Source organism: Staurois parvus, unplaced genomic scaffold (genome assembly GCF_062004578.1).
Source record: "Staurois parvus isolate SC_StPar_1 unplaced genomic scaffold, SC_StPar_1.0 ptg000059l, whole genome shotgun sequence".
Lineage (NCBI taxonomy): Eukaryota > Metazoa > Chordata > Amphibia > Anura > Ranidae > Staurois > Staurois parvus.
The window spans coordinates 1958805-1978530 of NW_028317855.1; the positions used below are offsets into that span (position 1 = coordinate 1958805).

At 45.3% G+C, this 19726-nt stretch overlaps 1 protein-coding gene across 1 annotated transcript in view; it reads left to right on the forward strand.

Annotated features, from left to right (window-relative positions):
• CEBPZ (CCAAT enhancer binding protein zeta) overlaps nucleotides 1-16111 on the forward strand; it is a 119909-nt gene extending 103798 nt beyond the window's left edge. Inside the window, exons 12-15 of the mRNA XM_089668542.1 lie at nucleotides 423-619; nucleotides 6953-7014; nucleotides 14673-14754; nucleotides 15569-16111. Coding sequence (XP_089524668.1) covers nucleotides 423-619; nucleotides 6953-7014; nucleotides 14673-14754; nucleotides 15569-15693 — 466 coding nt within the window. The 3' untranslated portion in view covers nucleotides 15694-16111. The remainder of the gene's footprint in view (nucleotides 1-422; nucleotides 620-6952; nucleotides 7015-14672; nucleotides 14755-15568) is intronic.
• Nucleotides 16112-19726: the final 3615 nt, after the last annotated feature.

Genomic DNA, 19726 nt, shown 5'->3' on the forward strand with positions numbered 1-19726 from the left:
AGGGATCTCCTCGGCCACTCTTGCTTCTCCCCTATCCACTCCTTCGGTCAGCGCCATGGTAGTTAATTAAGAACTACAATCCGACAACCACTAAGATGAGGAGTGACAGCTAGTGGGGGTGGTGGGAGAAGATCCCCGCTAGCTGTCAAAGAGGGGGATCAGTGGGGAGCAGGGGCCAGTGCTTTCATAACGTTACATGTTACACCCTGAATATGGGTGTAACATGTTATGAAAGGTGAACTTATCCTTTAAGCAGAGTTGCAATGTTTCCTGGACAGTACTGCTTGTTAAGTGATTGAATACATGTGTTACATGTGATTCCTTATTATTAATTTAATTGTTCTCCATACACTGACTTTCCATTGCTTTATATCACTGTTAACTAAAGTTTTATGCTGCATATTTTTTTTTTTGTCTTCTAGAAACCTTCAACCAGGTGAAAAAGTGGCTAAGAAAAAAATGGAGGAAAATGATTCTGGTTCTGACTGGGATATAAATGATAGTAATGATGATGATGATGAAGACATTTCTCTGGATAGTATGGGTGAAGAAGACTTTGAAAACGATGAAACTGCAGGAGTTTTTATGAACACCTCTGAGACAGCTGAGGAAGAGCTAGGTAACCTATGTGATGAATACTTTGATATTTTCACTTTTATGTCTATGATGAAACAGTCACAGTCTAAAAAATGTTTTCTGTTAAGAAATATACATACAAGTTTGCAACCTACTACAGTTAATGATCCTTAAAGTGTTACTAAACCCACAATAGTAAAATCAGTCTGTATATGCAGTGAAGCATGCTTATTATACTCACTGCGGAACCTAAGGGATTCCTCTTCTTTTACTATCCCCAATCCATCTACTGATAGTAAAGAGCTTTAGGATTCACTCTGCACATGCTTAGTTTGGTGTGTATTCTTAGATAGTTTGTTTTTGTTTGTTTTTTTTCTTTGGGAGGGTCCATGTGATCAGCACTGTCCAGACAGAGGGTCAGGGGTCATGCAGCCTTGTAGGACAGTCAGAGAAGAATGAAAACTCCTACAAACTTTACCAGTGCTCAGCTGAACACTGATAGAAGTCACAAGATAGCTATATACTGGTGATGAGAAAAGGTATTTGGCAGTTTATATTTACTAGAGTAACTGCATTTCCATGTTCTCTGTACCGTGGGAGACCCGATATAGTGAATGCAGGGTCATGGGCTTAGTAACACTTTAATACTGTTTGTATCTATCTGATTACTGGGGCTGATAGGTTACCTTGCAGATCTTGCGGTAATATTTACTGAGGTGACAGATGTTGGCAGTATTGGGATAGCTATCACCCACTGTGGACCTTGATAGAATAATCCTAGTAAACAAAATATAATTTTTCTGGTTAATATTGAGCTTTATAGGGGCTAGAGATAATACAGTTTAACATAAGTAGTGAATTTTAAAATTTCTTTCTCATCCATTGAGGGACACAGGGATTCAGAAACAGTGAGATTATAGTGCCGCTTACAGTAGGTTTGGGACTCTTGAAAACAATAATAAATTATAGGCTTGCCCTGATGTCCCCCTCCTCTACCCAGCCTCGGTTTCCTTACTAGTATCCTGGGAGGTTGGATATCTTTAAATCAACTCTGATTAAGAAAGTCTAATTTTTGTTAGCCTTTCTTGCTTCATGGAATTTTATCCTCAGTGACTTCTATAAAGGTTCTTCCCCGACACTACTGCATAAGCTGGTCTTTCCATAGCAGCTAATCAGATTGACGTTTTGGAGGCTGTACTTTGACCCCGCTGGGCTAGATGTGCAGAACTAGCCTGGAATGTAACTAATATGAAGCAAAATTGGAACTACACTTTAGTTTGTGAGTAGGGTCATTCAAGCTGATGCTCCAGAAGATACTGAATATTTTGTACCATTTGGGTGCCTTTTCAAATTTCCCACTACCGCCAGGTTTACTACAGTAAGGGTTAAGGTTGATGGACTGAGTGTTGAAGTCATCTGCTGGGTGGAGCACTGCACATATGCATTTTATGCTCTCTTTTCTCTCCTAGCCTATAGGTAGCTTCATTCTGCTGCTTCTGCTCCTGAAGCATCATACAGATCTCCAGTCTATTTCTACTGCTTTCCTTCATTGACCTGGTCTTCTCCCGTCACCATAAATCAGCACCAGCTACTTGTGAGAGAACAGTCCCACTGATATGGGTGACCTCAACCCATACTCGATGGTAATTTTGGGGGTATTTACTCCTTATCCTTAAATAGACCTAACATCTGGAACATGGGACCTCTATTGCTATAGGGTAATTTTCATCAGAATCTTCCTCTGTTAGATGAGGCCAGAGCCTTACCTTGCCTATTTCTATCTCAGGACATCTAAGTTGTTTCTGCTCAGCTATTGGATTCTGCCTGCAGAAGCTCTAAGCATGCCCCAGCACCATCCTCTGCAGAGTCTGTCTCTGACCCTGCTGAGCCCTCAAATCAAATTGGGCCTGCAGCCCCCCGCCCTGTCCCTGACTCAGATTCAGAGTTTCAACAGTCTTTGTCTGAGGAAACTGTCTTTTAAGAACAGTCTCCTGTACTTCTGTTGACAGGAGATTGTTTCAAACCTTACTGATCTAGTGCACATTACCCTGCATCTGCAGAACCAACCTGGTGTTCCAGGCCTTGGGTCTTTTACAGCTCCCTAAGCTGCAAAAATAATTCTGCTATACCCTGTATTTGACTCTGTGCGGACTGAAAATGCCCTGGGGTCCCACCTGAGAGTGTTTTAGAACTTTTCATTTTTGAAAGAGAGTTTGTATGTCGGTGGTGTCTTTCATCATGGATACACCAGTGACCCAACTTAACAGGAAAATCACTTGGCTGGTTGAGAGTGTGTTCATCTTTTGGGATTCCCCTGACAGGCAGTAGGAATCCCTTTTTAAAATTCCATTTTGAGTTGACTGGCCTGGCCTACATGTTGGGAATACCTTTAATCTGTCAAAACATGTCAGAGTGAGTAAATTCCCTCAAAGGATTCCTCCACCTCTGGGATAGGCTACTGTTTCATAGAGTGGCTTGAATAGATATCCAGGTTCTTGTGCTTTAGGTGTGTAGCTTGTGTCTCAAATGAGACCGACAATTGAACAAATGCGCAGAACACTCTGGCTACGTAGTTGGAACAAGTTACTTCCATGGAGTATCTGACTTGATTTGCCTTCGAGGGATGTTGTCTTTTTGGACCTGCTCTTTCCACCATCAATAGCAATGCCATGGTTGGCCAAAGTATACTAATCAACACACAAATTTGTGGAATGGTTATAGGATCCCACTTTTCTTTACTTTTTCAGTAGACACTTGAGGGCCTATTTCCCACTCAGTTCATAGGGCTCAATGTCATAGGTCAGTTAACCCCTCGGATTAACCACCTGTATGAAGGTGTGCCACCACTTCTACACTTCTGTTCGCATATCCAGACTGGTCCTTGAGTAGGCTACCAAACTATCTCCAAGCAGCTTGGTTAGAAGGTGACAACAGTTGGTGCAATCATTCGCAAATGGAAGCAACACGAAATAACTGTCAGTCTCCCTAGGACTGGTGCACCATTCAAGATCTCACCTCGTGGAGTGTCAGTGATCATGAGAACAGTGAGGAATCATCCCAGAACTACACGTGAGGATCTAGTCAATGATCTCCAGGCAGCTGGGACCACAGTCACCAAGAAAACAATTGGTAATACACTACGCCGACAAGGATTGAAATCCTGCAGTGCCCGCAAGGTCCCTCTGCTCAAGAAAGCACATATCCAGGCCAGTTTGAAGTTTGTCACTAAACATCTGAATGATGCAGAGGAGGACTGGTTGAAAGTGTTGTGGTCAGATGAGACCAAAATTAAGCTCTTTGGCATCAACTCAATTTGCCGTGTTTGGAGGAGGAGGAATGCTGCCTATGGTCCCAAGAACACAATCCCAACTGTCAAACATGGTGGTGGAAACATTCTGCTTTGGGGGTGTTTTTCTGCTAAGGGGACAGGACAACTGCACCTCATCGAAAGGATGATGGACGGGGCAATGTACCGTCAAATCTTGGGTGAGAACCTTCTTCCCTCTGCCAGGGCATTGAAAATGGGTCGTGGATGAGTGTTCCAGCATGACAATGACCCAAAACAAACAGCCAAGGCAACAAAAGAGTGGCTCAAGAAGAAGAACATTAAGTTCCTGGAGTGGCCTAGCCAGTCTCCAGACCTTAATCTGATTGAAAATCTGTGGAGGGAGCTGAAAGTTCGAGTTGCCAAATGTCAACCACCAAACCTTAATGACTTGCCAAGAGGAGTGGGCCAAAATCCCACCTAAGATGTGTGCAAACCTGGTAGCCAACTACAGTAAAAATCTGACCTATGTGATTGCCAACATGGGATTTGCCACCAAGTACTAAGTCATGTTTTGGGAAGGGGATCAAATACTTATTTCCCTCATGAACATGCAAATCAGTGCATCATTTGTTAGATATACATTTCTTTTGATTTTTAGACTGATCATTTCTTTGTGAGTGGGAAAACATTCAAAATCAGCAGGGGATCAAATACTTATTTCTTCCACTGTATATACAATGGAGCATGCTTGTTATACTCACTGTGGAACCTAAGGGGTTAATCCTCTGCATTGTGTTATTTTAAAAAAAAGTTTGATTCTGTCTTCTTTGATTCTCTTTTTCTTTTACTGTCCCCAATACATCTGCCATAGTACAGAGCAGCAGTGACAAGTCTGCACATGCTTTGTTTGGATATCTATATGGACTTGTCTTTCTTTTTTCAACCAGACTAACTATGCAACTATGTATTGCTAGAGTGTTTTTTTTCGGGGGGGGGGGGGGGTTGCATGTGATCGGCACAGGGGCAATCAGGGGCAGCTGTTGTGCAGCCTCATAGGACAGTCAGAGGAGAATGGAAGAGAGTGGAATTGAACAGTTTATATTTACAAAAATATTTGCATTTCCATGTTCTGTGTACAGTGGAAGACAGGATATAGTGAATGCAGGGTCAAGGGTTTGATAACTTTTAATTATGCGAATGTTCTTAACAATGAGGCTAAGGTTCCTGTCCCTTGTTTCATGACTATGGATGCTTTGCTGAACCAGGGTGGGCCAGGAGATTCTTAAACCATGTTCTGTACTCAAGGTTAGGCAGGTCCTGCAGAGTTTTATATCAGACCCCAGTGACACTTTCTGGTATTGGGGTGGATGGTTTTGGTATACATTTCATCCCCACCTACCATTGTAGGTGTACCTCTCATACTCACTAATCACTTTTTTCAGGCAGTCTGACTTCATTTCTTTGAGCTGTCTATCCGTTTTAAGGGATATTACTCTGCAATGATTCTCATAATCTGTGGAGACCTCATTCTTATCTTGGAACCTTCCTTCCCTGAATCCTAAGGGTGTGGAGTATGAGACTTGGGCCTTCACATGTGAATTAGCTGGTCTTTCCATGTCGAACCTGTTATTTTGTCCAAGTTTCTCTTTGGCAACTTGTTATCCTGGGGATTGGTCCCAGTGTTTTATTTTCTGTTGACCACAGCACGTTGTTGGTCTGTTTCCTTCTTATATGGTAGTCATGTTGTTTCACAGCTTCTCTCTGGTTCAGGCTCAGTGTTCCTTAAGGTGGAGGCATCCCCTTGGCAGTGATCGCTCATGTTCTGGTCTTGAGAATCAGGTTAACCTCCTGTGACTTTCCCTTGGTCATTGCTGCTTTTCACTGTTTTGCAGAGGGGTTATGCTCATTTTGTTTAGATTCTGGTTATGATTCTTATAGGAGAAGTACAGCCAAAGCTTGTTTATTTATTTATTTCAGGTACTTCTATAGCGCTGTCAATTTTATGCAGCGCTTTACATATATATTGTACATTCACATCAGTCCCTAACCCTCAAGGGGCGTACAATCTAAGGTCCCTAACTCACATTCATAAATACACATACTAGGGACAATTTAGACAGGATCCAATTCACCTACCAGCATGTCTTTGGAGTGTGGGAGGAAACCGGTGTTTGCGAAGGAAACCCACGCAGGCACAGGGAGAACATGCAAACTCCAGGCAGGTGGTGTCGTGGTTGGGATTCGAACCAACGACCCTAGTACTGCCAGGCGGAAGAGCTAACCATTTAGCCACTGTGCTGCCACTGTGTTTGTTTGTACTTCTCTTGTTGATCTCAGGATTGCAGTTCATTCTGCACTCTTTTGACCCATTTTCAGCTGACAGCAGGTTAAAGCTTGCTGTCAGCTGCATCACAGGGCTGGGGAAAGATTGCAACCATATGGTCAGGATCCACCCAGAAGCCTGGACCCGCACCTGGCTCAGCCTCTCAGCGCTGGAGGGGCAGAATAGACAGATGTGATTTACAGTCACCACTCTCTGCTCTGAGTGGCTGGGAGAACTGAATGATCAGTGGTGTTTGATCGCTCATTTCTCAGCCTTAAAGTGGGTGGGCGACAGTTGCAGCATCAGACCGATGCTGCATCCACCTAGGTAAGTATGATTTTGGGGAAAAAAAACACAAAACCCATACTTCTCTTTTAAGGTAATTCCAACTTGCAAAAACCTCCTATTTCTGAATTCCCTTGTCCCTCAATGGAAAATAATAAAAAAAAATATATTTTTTTTTTTACTTACTGTAAAAAATATTTCTTGGAGTCCATTGAGGCACACAGGTATTCCCTGGTTACTGCTTTTTCATAAAACTGTGGGATTCTGGGTAGATGAAGGATTATACAGGATCTGGTTTACAGGTTTTCTGGTTGCCAGAGTCTTGAACTTCCTGTAGAGTTTCTGAATTCATGTTTCCCTCAAGACACTCCAGTAACATAATATTTACAGTAAACGAAACACTTTTGTTTTGTTTTTTTGTTCTTATTGAATTTAATCTTGTAATCTCATAAAACTTCCCAGTCCATTTTTTTTTAGAAATTTTGTTTTCTCTTATACAGAACAAAAAAAGGGAAAGAAGAGGCATTTAAAAGAAGAAGACATGTTTGCCGCTGCAGAAGAGGTATTTTTCATGCTTTCAGACATGCTTTTCATCTCACAAAACATAAGTTGTTTTTTTTAGGATGGTGGGGAAAAAGTGGATCTGCATTGAATTTGAGTGTGAGAATTAATTAGAAAGAAGGTCACCTAACCATATTTTTTTTTCTAATTGGGATGCTCATTTTTGGAAGGGTAGCAAACCAGCAGAAGCTATCTTGCATATAAGTTTCAGACTTTACTTTTTATGTTCTGCTTATAAGGTGACATGTCCTTTACAAGGGATGTAAATGTCATTTTACAAGCAATTTGATTTTTACGATCATATAGTTCACATATTTTATTAAATATTATTCAGTCATTTCTTTATAATTTTTCAAAACCTCAAAATAATGCAGCTCTCATATTGTAAGGAATTTAGTTGGCCAATTATTTGGGCTAATAACTAAATCTTTTTACACTGCCTTAGCCTGAATGTATTTACCATTAAAACCCAAACTCAACCTAATATTTTTTTTGTTTTAAATAGCGAGGAGAGTGTTAACATTTCTGTGAGGTCTATGTATGTGACCTCATTGGTAACATTTTCTCACACTTCCTACCCTCTGGCTCCCATACCAGAAATGAGAAGTGCAGTTGTCCCCAAGACAGGGAGGCATGAACACAATTGTTATAAAGAATAACTGCAGGACACAGGAGGAAGTATTCTGAAAACAGTGGGTAATGCAGCTATCTTCAGGAGTTTGGACACTGGCAAACAAAGCTGTAAGGACAACCCAATATAACTCCTGCCACTCTTAGCATGTCTCCGTTTTTGCCATTGTCCTAGGGGAGAAAAACTACACACTTCCTTTTTCAAGATGAGTCTTCATTAGCTGCAGAGCCTCTAGAGTTTGTAGCTTTCAGGATCAGATAACCGTTGGCATAGCTTTGGAGGCTGTACCTGGATCTTTTTCTTTCATTCTGTTTTCTAGATGATATGGACAATGATTTTCCATTGTTCTCTCTTTATCCTAGGTAAGAACAATTTTCCCTAACCCACTTAACATTCGTGTTTTGTCTCCTTCCTTCTTGAAAGGAGTTAAAGGAATTTTGCCTCCTACATATCTTGAAACCTGCTCATGCCATCAAGCCAGGGATGTCTTTCTGAAATGTGGCTTACTCCAACCTAGCCCCCCTAAAATTTAATCTGAAACAAAACTATAATAATCAATATCTAAATATAGTGTGATGAACAGAGTAGTTATGATAATAAACTAAAGTTAGTGGACTAGTTGCATACCAATGTGGACTCATGCTTGTGAGGGGCCACGCAGGGACGCCAACATACCTCCCCCAAGGCAGACACAGGGGCAAAAAACGGACACACTGCCTTTATAACTGAGAATAAAGTATACCAAAATGCTCACCGTAGTTAAAAAATAAAAAAGGAAAAGAATGGGGAGGAAAATCCATGTACTAACCTTTAAATATAAAAGTGTGGAAACCAGGAGGCATATGAGGTTGATACATGTAATCACCATGCAAAACTAAGGAGTTGATTGGCCTTATATAGCCACATGAGAGATATTATTATTATTATACAGGATTTATATAGCGCCAAGAGTTTGCTCAGCGCTGTACATTATAATGGGAGACGAGACAGTACACGAGACAGTACAGTAACAATACGATTCAATACACGAGGGGTTCGAGGGCCCTGCTCCTTGGAGCTTACAATCTAGGAGGGAGGGGATAGTGGTATAGGAGGAAATAGCTGTGGGGGATGGAGTGGTAGGAAGAGTGGGGGAGATCGGCAATTAGCTGAGGGCGGGGTAGGCTTCCCTGAAGAGATGGGTTTTCAGGGTGCGCCTAAAGGTGAGGAGAGCAGGTCTGATGGATTGGGTAGGGAGTTCCAGAGGATGGGGGAAGCCCTGGAGAAGTTCTGGAGATGGGCATGGGAGGAGGAGACCAGGGAAATAGAGAGTAGGATGTCTTGTGAGGAGCGGAGAGTACGTTTAGGGTGGTATTTGGATATCAGATCGGTGATGTAGTTTGGGGCAGTGTTATGAACATCTTTGTTCAATGTTAGCATTTTGAATTTTATCTGTTGGGCAATCAGAAGCCAGTGGAGGGATTGGCAGGGGGGGGGGGTGGATACGGAGCGGTTAGTAAGGTGGATGAGTCTGGCCGCAGTATTCAGGATAGACTGAAGTGGAGATAGCCTGCGGTGAGGTAAGCCAGTGTAGAGGCAGTTACAGTAGTCAAGTCGTGATATAATAAGGGAGTGAATGAGTTGCTTAGTAGTTTACAGGGTTAGGAACGGACGTATTTTGGAGATGTTGTGGAGGTGGAGTCTACATGAGTTTGTCAGCGATTGGACCTGGGGCTGGAAAGACAGATTGGAGTCTAGGATGACACCTAGTACTCTGGCTTGCGGGGTGGGACTGATGGTGGCGTTGTTGGTCGTGATGGAGAAGTCGGGGGGGGGGGGGGGCGTGGGCTGGGGGGAAAACTAGGAGCTCGGTTTTGGAAAGATTTAGTTTGAGGAGGTGGAGTGACATCCAATCCGATATGTCTTTCAGTAGGCTTGTGATGCGGGCAGAGACTGAAGGGGTGAGGAGAGGGGTAGAGAGATAGATTTGCGTGTGGTCAGCATAGAGAAGGTAGTTGAAGCCGTGAGAGTGTATCAGTTGGCCAAGGGAGGAGGTGTAGATGGAGAAGAGAAGAGGCCCGAGGACAGAACCTTGAGGGACCCAAACAGAGAGCGGGAGTGAGGGGGAGATGGCAGCGTTATAGGTAACACTGAAGGAGCGCTGTGATAGATAGGAAGAGAGCCAGGAGAGATTGGAGTCTTTGAGGCCAAGAGAGTGTAGTTTTTTGAGGAGGAGGGGGTGATCAACTGTGTCGAAAGCTGCGGAAAGCTCGAGGAGAAGGAGCACTGAATAGTGGCCATTAGCTTTGGCGGTTAGCAGGTCGTTGGTGAGTTTGAGTAGGGCAGTTTCGGTGGAGTGTAGGGGACGGAAGCTAGACTGTAGGGGATCAAGGAGGTTGTTGTCGGTGAGGTGGGAACTCTGGCGATTATAGACTAGCGCTCAAGGAGTTTGGATGTAAATGGCAGCAGGAAGATGGGTCTAAGGTTGTTCAGGTCGGTGGGATCCAGGGAGGGTTTTTTAAGCATGGGAGTGATGTGCACGTGCTTCAGAGGGGAGGGGAAGGCAATGCACCAGTAGAGAGGGAGAGATTAAAGATGTGAGTGAGAGAGCGTAGGCTGGAGGAGGAGGGTGATCGTAGGAGTTGTGAGGGGACAGGATCAAGGGGGAAGGTGGTGAGGCGGGCTTCGGAGAAGACCTTAGTGACTTCTTCAGTGGTAGCAAGGTAGGAGTGGAGTGTTGAGGGGGTTTTGGTGTGAGGAATGCTAGGTGGGGTGGAAGTCAGGGCAGTGGCGTGGTCGAAGGAGAGGAGTGTTGAGGGGGTTTTCGTGTGAGGAATGTTAGGGGAGGTGGAAGTCTGAGCGGTGGCGATGTCCCTACGAATTGCGTCGATCTTGTTTTTGAAGTGGTTAGCAATCTCGTGGGCGGTGAGTGAGGTACTGGGTGGAGGTGGGGCCGGAGAGAATAGAGAGTTAAAAGTAGAGAAGAGCCGGCGAGGACTGAAGGAGAGGGTATTGATGAGGGTTATAAAGTAGGCTTGCTTGGCAGTGTGAAGAGAGCAAGTGTAGGTGAGGAAGGCAGAGTTATATCGGGTGAACGCTTGTTGGGATCTGGTTTTGCGCCTTAGTCGCTCCAGCGCACGACTGCGTCGTTTGAGATTTTTGGTGTGGTCAGACTGCCAGGGTTGAAGCGGTCGGGGTCTAATGCTTCGTGTAGTTAGGGGTGCTAGCGAGTCTAGAGCGGCTGATAGCGAGTTGTTATAAACAGTAGTGGCCAGGGCAGGACAAGGGAAGGATACTGTCGTAAAGTTGGTCAGCTGCAGAGTGGAAAGGGGCAGGGTTCAAGTTGCGGAGGTTTCGGCTGGTGATAGTTTGACGTTTGGAGGGGTAGGTTTTTGGGGACGAGGAGACGGAGAAGGTAATGAGGTTGTGATCATAGAGAGGAAAGGGGGTGTTTGTGAGGTTGTGGGGAGTGCAGAGATGAGAGAAAACAAGGTCCAGGGTGTTCCCGTCAGAGTGGGTGGTGGACTGTATACATTGTGCGAGTGCAAAAGAAGAGGTTAAGTGGAGGAGTTGGGATGTAGCTGGGTTATTGATGTTGATAGGGATGTTGAAGTCTCCAAGGATGATGGTGGGTAGCTCGGAGGAGAGAAAGAAGGGTATCCAGGCGGCGAAGTCGTCAAGGAAGTGGGACGTGGGTCCAGGAGGCCGATAGATTACTGCAATCCTCAGAGGGATTGGAGAGAATAGTCGGATGCAGTGGGCCTCAAAGGAGAAGGATAGAGAGGGAGGGTTTGGGAGGACTTGGAAGGTGCTCAGCGGTGACAAGCGCATACCAACCCCACCACCTTTCTGACTGCTGGGTCTGGGTGAGTGGGTCCAGATGAGAACTCCATAGGAGAGTGCCGCAGGGGTGGTAGAGTCAGTGGCTTGGATACAGGTTTCGGTGATCGCTAGGAGGTTGAGGGAGCGGGAAACAAAGAGGTCGTGGATGGCGGTGAGTTTGTTGCAAACCGATCTGGCGTTCAAGAGTGCACACGAAAACGGGGGGGGGGGGGGTTTGGGGAGCAGAGGGACAGGTATTAGATTGAGGGGGTTGCGGCAGTTCGTAGAAGTAGGAGGGTGCCTTGTGGGTGAACGAGGTGGTGGAGGACCAGGGTTCAGGGAGATGTCCCCAGCAGTTAGGAGAAGAAAGGTGAGAAAGGTGGCATGGGAGCGGGATGTACAAGAATGTGTAAGTCTACCAGTGGTGGTGTTCGGGTCAGTGGGAGAGTGGAGTATCAGGAGGAGGTGGTGAGAGCCGTAGTAGGGGGATGTAAGCAGTGAGAGTGCGATGTACAGCAGTTTGAGAGGAGCAGAGGGATATAGAGAAGAAATTTTTGGAACAGAGGAGAGGAGGAGGAGGAGTAAAGGAGGCATTTTAGGAAGGTAAACGGAGTGGCGGACACGTGTGGTGGAAAGTTTCTCAGGGTGCTCGGTTGCAGATAGTCTAGCGTGCAGTAGCGTATCTCGTTGTTGTAGTTTCCTGTAGCTAGAGTTCTCGTGCTTAGGATCAGGATGGGTAAAGTTCTTTTCGATAAGTTGTGGCCATGGGTAATCAAGCTGCAAGTCCCAGATTGAGGGGTGAGGATAGGCTTGAGGAGATGAGCGGTGGACGTCAGCAGTGGAAGTGTTTCCCAGGTGGTGGAGATGAGATTTAGAAAGGTTTTGAGGGGTGGGCATCAGCTGTGGGAGTTGGGTGTAGTGGGGGCTGGGGGATCACAGAATCAGCAGTCGGGCCTTCTCTCAATCTGGCTGTACTCACAGGGGTCGACAGATGGGCTTCAGGTCCGGGCAGGGTTGCGTCATGGTAGGCCTCACCAGGTCGAGATCATCTGTTGGGCTCAGCAGGTCCGGGCAGGGTTGCGTCGTGGTAGGCGATGGTAGTGCTCACCAGGTGGAGATCATCTGTTGGGCTCAGCAGCGTGGAAACAAGCCCGCTTCGGGTCACTCTTTCGGGTGTGGATGGGGATGTGCGGGTGGAGCTCCTTCAGGCCAGCTGCAGGCTCCCTTCAGTTGTCGGGGGGGGGGGGGGGGGGGGGGGTGCCGTGGTAGGCCGCAGCAGGCCCTGCCAGGCCAGGTGCTGTGGTAGTGAGGTAGGCCTCGGCCTAGGTGGTGCTGGTCCCTTGCTCCTTCGCACTGGTCTCGTGTTCCTTCGCGGTAGGGTCGGGGAGACCATTGGTGTCGTCCCCCTGTCCTCAACTACCTGGGTGGTAGGGTTGTATGGTGGAGGCTGAGTGGTGTGGTTGGCCTGGTGGTCTATGTAGCTTTAAGCCCTGCTGGGGTGGCGTGCGGCCTAGATGCGGGGGCCGCAGCGGGCTCTGCAGGCCAGGTGCCTGAGTTGTGGGCATTGGGAGGCTGGAGAGTTGTGGACGGTGGGAGGCTCATACGGCCACACTCCCTTTTAGTTTGAATTCTGGAGCCTGGAGGTGAATATTATTGTGCATCCGCTCCGGCTCGGCGTGCCCTGCAGGACGGGCGCCGCTGCAATGAGGCTCCGGTGGGGAGGCTCGGGCGGCCGTTCCTCCTTCTTAGCGTGTACCTCTGGAGCTTGGCGGGCGGTGGCAGGCCACGGCTCGGCGTGCATGGGCAGCTCACTCAGGGGCGCTGGAGCGAGGATGGACCGGCGCCGCGTGGATGGACCGGCGCCGCTCTCCCCTCCAATAAGGAGAGGGTAGGGGGGACCACTGGCGGCCACCGTGAGCCCGCTGCTCCCGGGGTTGGCGGGCGGGAGTGCGGAGGCGACCGGAGCTGTGTTCTATGCTGCTGCTGTGGTCGCCATCTATTTCTTCTTGATACGGTGAAGGTGATATAAGTTATCTACCACAGACAAATCCAGTGTATAGTCAAGCAGCATGGGTAAAAACCTAAAAATGAAAAGCAAAAAAAAGACGTGTGGAAGTATGTGGCAAGACCCATGTGAACTACCTCAAATAACTGATAGCTATAGATAAATGCAAAGGAAATCCCTTTCAAGGCCACAAATAACTGTCTTTAAACATGGCATACTAGCAAGTAACAAAATATCAAAAGGCCTCCAACAAGTTCAATAGGGCCAACTACCAATACCAACTACCAATAAATATAGAGCCAACAACTACCTTGGAAAGATGTTTTAGATCGTATCCTCCTGGCAAACATCTGAAATGGGAGGCAGAACAAGTCTGCCCTATATACCTCCAGGCCAGTGCATGCAATGCCGACCATCACCAGTCTGTGACGTCACCAGACCAGATCCCCCGATTTTCGCATGCGTGAGATACCCACATTGGCCGAACCGTGACTGGATAAACCAGCCGCGACAGGGCAGACAGCGAGATGCGGGACTCACCTGGTTGTTTACTGGGACTCATGCCTCCCTGTCTGCCCTGCAGCCGTGGTTCGGCTAGTGCATGGGTATCTCGCGCATGCGCAGATCGAGGGATCTGGTCTGGTTGGCGTTGCAAAAAATACATTATTTTTATGTTATTGTGTCATTCATGGGTACCAAGATAGTCCATTTATTCCAGTTTGGGGTTTATCCCCTCTGAAATTCCATGGATCTGCATTGGACAGGTCACCGTTCCCACAGATTCCTAGTTGGTCACCTTTCCTCTACATGTACTGTTTATACCAGCTTAGGAACCTATCATCTTTGATCAGTTTTCTCATAAGCTTTCTATTGGGTGGGCTGAGAGTCCTCTCAGGATCGAGGAAAATGTGAACATCGGGAAAGTGGAGAGGACCAGCAGTCCCAGGGGCATCTCTGTGCTGGATCAGCAGTTCCCCTGTCTAGAAATAGCAGTAATATGTGACCTGGATGGCAGACTTTAAATGAGAATGCCTATCTTTACAAAAAAAGGGGGGAAAAAAACGCCTAATAGAATGGATTAAAGGTGGGTGATAGGGAGGGCTGGTAAAAAAAAATATTTTTGCCCAGTGTGGCAATGACTTTTAAGTGCATATTGTATGTATTTAAATGTGTTATTCTTGTTCAGTCCTATATTCCTTATCTGTTTTTATTCATTTTTCAGTTTGGTGATATCCTGGATGACAACACTGGTTCAAAGTTTGACAACATTGGCATAAATGCCATGGCTAATAAGGAAAATGCAAGTAAGTATGTTATCCAGTTCAACTTATGTGAGGTGAATATGTTTGGACAGGATGTTGAAAATGCTTCTATGTAATTTCCTCTTCCGTGTTCAAGGCAGTTTAGAGTATTTCCTTCTATACACAAGCAGATCGTTTTAGACTTAACTGACAGACAGCTGCAGACTTGACAGTGTGAGATACGGTTCAATGTAAAGAATGAGAGAAGGGAGTTCTACTTCCAAAAATGTTACATAAAGATCTGTCCTTTCTTTTAGTTTGTTTTAGTGCATAACCATATTCCAAAAAAATGTTTGCAGTTGAACAACATGCCAGCCAACATCAGATTGGTATATGTGCTTACAAATTTCTCCTTGCGTTTGATTTGGAGAGCTGACACAGGAGGTTGTAGTTCTGACTACAGTATATTTGTTTTGTACTGGAACAGCTAGACACGTCATATGCATAGACTACCTTATTACAATGTAATTTTAAGGTTGCAAAACACAGCAACAAAGTGCATTAGGTCTTTATTGCAATGCCACGTACCACGATGGTAGTGCTTTACTGTGCATTGTGTGCATCAAAGCATTGAGGTACCATTAATCATAAATTGCACTGCAGTTCATAGCACCTATTTTCACACCCTTCAATAACATGCAGATTGCTGCAGCTCAGTTAATTATTTTACTTGTCTGGAATTGTTCATTAAAATTTATTTAGCCTTCACACATGAATTTTGGCTTGTTACCTCAATTCTGAAGTGACTATTTGTAGATGTATAGTGTTTGACATACAGTAAATTCACACTGCTAGTAAATTTATTTTATTTAACTAGGTATTAAACAACTGAAATGGGAAGCAGAAAGAGACAAATGGGTTCATGGCAGAGATGCCAGAAGTATCGTCAAGAAGAAAAAAAAATTTAACCAAAAGAAGCTACAAAAGAAAGGGAGAAAATAAAAGTTATTTTGTAATTTATTTTTCTGCATTTTCCAATACCTTATATTTTAAAAATTTTGTGTTAGTGTTGATTATTAAAATTCTATCATGTAAAATCTATGACTTTTTTTTATATGCATGTTCTAATGTGACAGTTAAGTTAACCACTTCAATACAGGGCACTTTCAACCCCTTCCTGCCCAGGCCAATTTTCAGCTTTCAGCAATGTCACACCTTGAATGACAATTGCCTGGTCATGCAACACTGTGCCCATATGAAGTTTTTATCTTTTTTCTTTCTACACAAATAGAGCTTTCTTTTGGTGGTATTTAATCGCCACTGGGTTTTTAATTTTTTGCTAAATAAATGAAAAAAGACTGAACATTTTTCTTTTCTGTTATAACATTTTGCAAATAAATAATCTTTCTTCATAAATTTAGCCCAAAATGTATTCTGCTACAAATCAGTGTGTATTATTTAGACAAACTAAGGTATATATCTGAAAATCGATCAATCCTGATGTACTGGCGGCCTATCTCATTTCTTAAGGCACAGAAATGTCAGAATGGTACAAATATCCCCCAAATTACCCCTTTTTGAAAAGTAGAGAGTCCATGGTACTTAGAGGCATGATGAGTTTTTTGAAGTTGTCATTTTTTGTCATAATGTTTTGGAAAATGAATAAATTGAAAAAAAAAATTCTCACATGTCACTAGCGTCGCAGTGATCAAAGGCACTGACCAGTGACTTCTTCTTCTTTCTCTTCTTTATTATTAATACACAGGATTTATATAGCGCCAACAGTTTGCTCAGCGCTTTACAATATAACGGGAGACAATACAGCAACAATACAGTGCAATACCAGAGGGATTTGAGGGCCCTGCACCTTGGAGCTTACAATCTAGGAGGGAGGGGTTAGTGGTACAAAAGGACTGGTTGGAAAAGTAGAAGATTCCAGTATTAGCTGAGGGCAGGATAGGCTTCCCTGAAGAGAGAGGTTTTCAGAGATCGCCTAAAAGTGAGCAGAGTAGGCGATAGTCTGATAAACTGGGGTAGAGCGTTCCAGAGGATGGGGGAAGCTCTGGAGAAGTCCTGGAGATGAGCATGGGAGGAGGAGACAAGGAAGCTAGAGAGTATGAGGTCTTGCGAGGAGCGGAGAGTACGGTTTGGGTGATATTTAGAGACAAGATCATTGATTTAATTTGGGGCAGAGTTCTAAATGGCTTTATACGTTATTAATGTTTTGAATTTTATCTGTTGGGCAACGGGAAGCCAGTGGAGGGATTGGCAGAGAGGGGTGGCAGATACAGAACGGTTAGTAAGGTGGACGAGTCTGGCAGCAGCATTCATGATGGACTGAAGAGGGGATAGCCTGCGATAAGGTAGGCCAATGAGGAGGGAGTTACAATATTCAAGGCGAGATATAACCAGGGAGTGAATAAGTTGCTTAGTGGTTTCCGAGGTTAGGAACGGGCGTATCTTGGAGGGAAATGTTGCGGAGGTGAAGTCTACAAGATTAGGACAGTGATTGAATTTGGGGCTGAAAGGACAGATGGGAGTCTACGATTACACCCACTACCCTGGCATGAGGGGAGGGAATGATTATTGTTTTATTGATCTTGATGGAGAAGTCGGGAGGGGGCACGGGCTGGGGGGAATACTAAGAGCTCAGTTTTGGAAAGATTGAGTTTGAGGAAGTGGAGTGACATCCATGCCGATATGTCACTTAGTAGGATAGTAATGCAAGAGGAGACTGAAGGGGTGAGGTGAGGAGTAGAAAGATAGATTTGTGTGTCATCAGCATAGAGATGGTACTTAAAGCCATGGGAGTTTATCAAGTGACCAAGGGAGGAGGTGAAGATGGAGAAGAGGAGGGGTCCAAGGACAGAACCTTGAGGGACCCCTACAGAAAGGGGGCGTGAAGAGGAGGAGGCAGCGTTATAGGTAACACTGAAGGAGCGCTGCAATAGGTAGGAGGAGAACCAGGAGAGAGCAGAGTCTCTGAGACCAAGAGAGTGGAGTTTTTTGAGGAGGAGGGGATGGTCAACCGTATCAAAAGCCGCAGAGCGGTCAAGTAGTAAGAGTATGAAGTAGTGGCCATTGGTTTTAGCAGTTAGTAGATCATTAGTGAGTTTTAGTAGGGCAGTTTCAGTGGAGTGTAGTAAGCAAAAGCCAGACTGTAAAGGGTCAAGAAGGTTGTTGTCATTGAGGTAGGAGCTCAGGCGATTGTAGACTAAGGGTTCTAGGCGTTTAGAGGTAAATGGCAGCAGGGAGATGGGTCTTAAGTTGCTCAGGTTGGTGGGGTCCAGGGAGGGCTTTTTAAGTATGGGAGTGATGTGCGCATGCTTTAGAGTGGAGGGGAAGGCACCAGTAGAGAGGGAAAGATTGAAGATGTGAGTGAGGGAGCATAGGATGGAAGAAGAGGGTGACCGTAGTAGTTGTGAGGGGACAGGATCCAGGGGGCAGGTGGTGAGACAGGCTTCTGAGAAAACCTTAATGACCTCTTCGGTGGTGGCAAGGTCAAAAGAGGAAAGTGTTGAGAGAGGTTTAGTATAAGGTATGCTAAGTGGGATGGATGCCTGTGCAGTGGCGATGTCCCTACAAATTGCATCAATCTTGTTTTTGAAATGATTTGCAATCTCGTGAGCAGTGAGTGAGGTACTGGGTGGAGTGGAGGTGAAGAAAGTAGAGAGTTAAAAGTAGAGAAGAGACGACGAGGACTGGATGACAAGGTATTAATAAGAGTGACAAAGTAGGCTTGTTTGGCAGCATGAAGGGAGCAATTGTATGATAAGAAAGCAGATTTATATAGTTATGCTTGTTGAGATTTGGTTTTACGCCACAATCGCTCCAGCGCACGACTGTCGTTTAAGAGTTCTGGTGTCGTCGGTCTGCCAAGGTTCTAACAGTCGGGGCCTGATGCTTCGTGTTGTTAGAGGAGCAAGCGAGTCTAATGCGGATGAAAGCGAACTGTTGTAGGCAGTAGTGGCCAGGTGAGGGCAGGACAGGGGAGAGATTCTGTCATAGAGCTGGTCAGTTGCAGAGTGGAAAGGAGCAGGGTTCAAGTTTTGTAGGTTTCTGCAGGTAATTGTTTGCCGCTTGGAGGGATAGGTGTTTGAAGACGAGGAGACTGTGAAGGTGATGAGATTGTGATCAGAGAGAGGAAAGGGGGTGTTTGTGAGGTTGTAGGGAGTGCAAAGATGGGAGAAAACAAGGTCTAATGTATTCCCATCAGAGTGAGTGGAGGACTGTATACATTAATGCAAAAGATGAGGTTAGGTTGAAGAGTTGGGATTTAGCCGGGTTGTAGACATTAATAGGGATGTTAAAATCTCCAAGAATGATAGTGGGTAGTTCAGAGGAGAGAAAGTAGGGTAGCCAGGCGGAGAAATCAAGAAAGTGGGACACGGGTCCAAGAGGCTGATAGATCACTGCAATCCTCAGAGAGATGGGAGAAAACAGCCGGATGCAGCGAGTCTCGAAAGAAGAGAAGGATAGAGAGGGAGGATTAGGGAGGACTTGAAAGGTGCTGAGTGGGGATAGAAGCAAACCAACCCCACCACCTTTCCGACCACTGGGTCTGGGTGAGTGGGTCTTTTTTCTCTTCTTTCCTCTTTCTTCTTTCTCTTCCTTCTTCCTTTTCTTCCTTTTCCCTTCTTCTTTCTTCCTTCTTCTTTCTTCCTTCTTCTTCTTCTTTCTTCCTCTTCTTCTTCCTTCTTCTTCTTCTTCCTTCTTCTTCTTTCTTCTTCTTTCTTCCTTCTTCTTTCTTTCTTCCCTCTTCCTCTCGACCCAGAAGCCGTCTGTCCAAAGATGTCAGCAGCTGGCGGGGAGCTCTGGGACATCGTATCACTGGAGCCAAGGTGAGTATAGTTCCGCTTTAATCTGGGTCATAGGCAATTGTTTTCTTCAGTCAAGACTTCTACATGCTGCTGAGCAGGGCTACATATTCATCTATCCTGTGTTAGCTGCAACGCACTTTCTAGGTCCAAAGCATAGCCTCTGTAGGCTCCTTAATGGTTCTGCCATTTGGGCCAAGCAAAAAGGAACTACTATA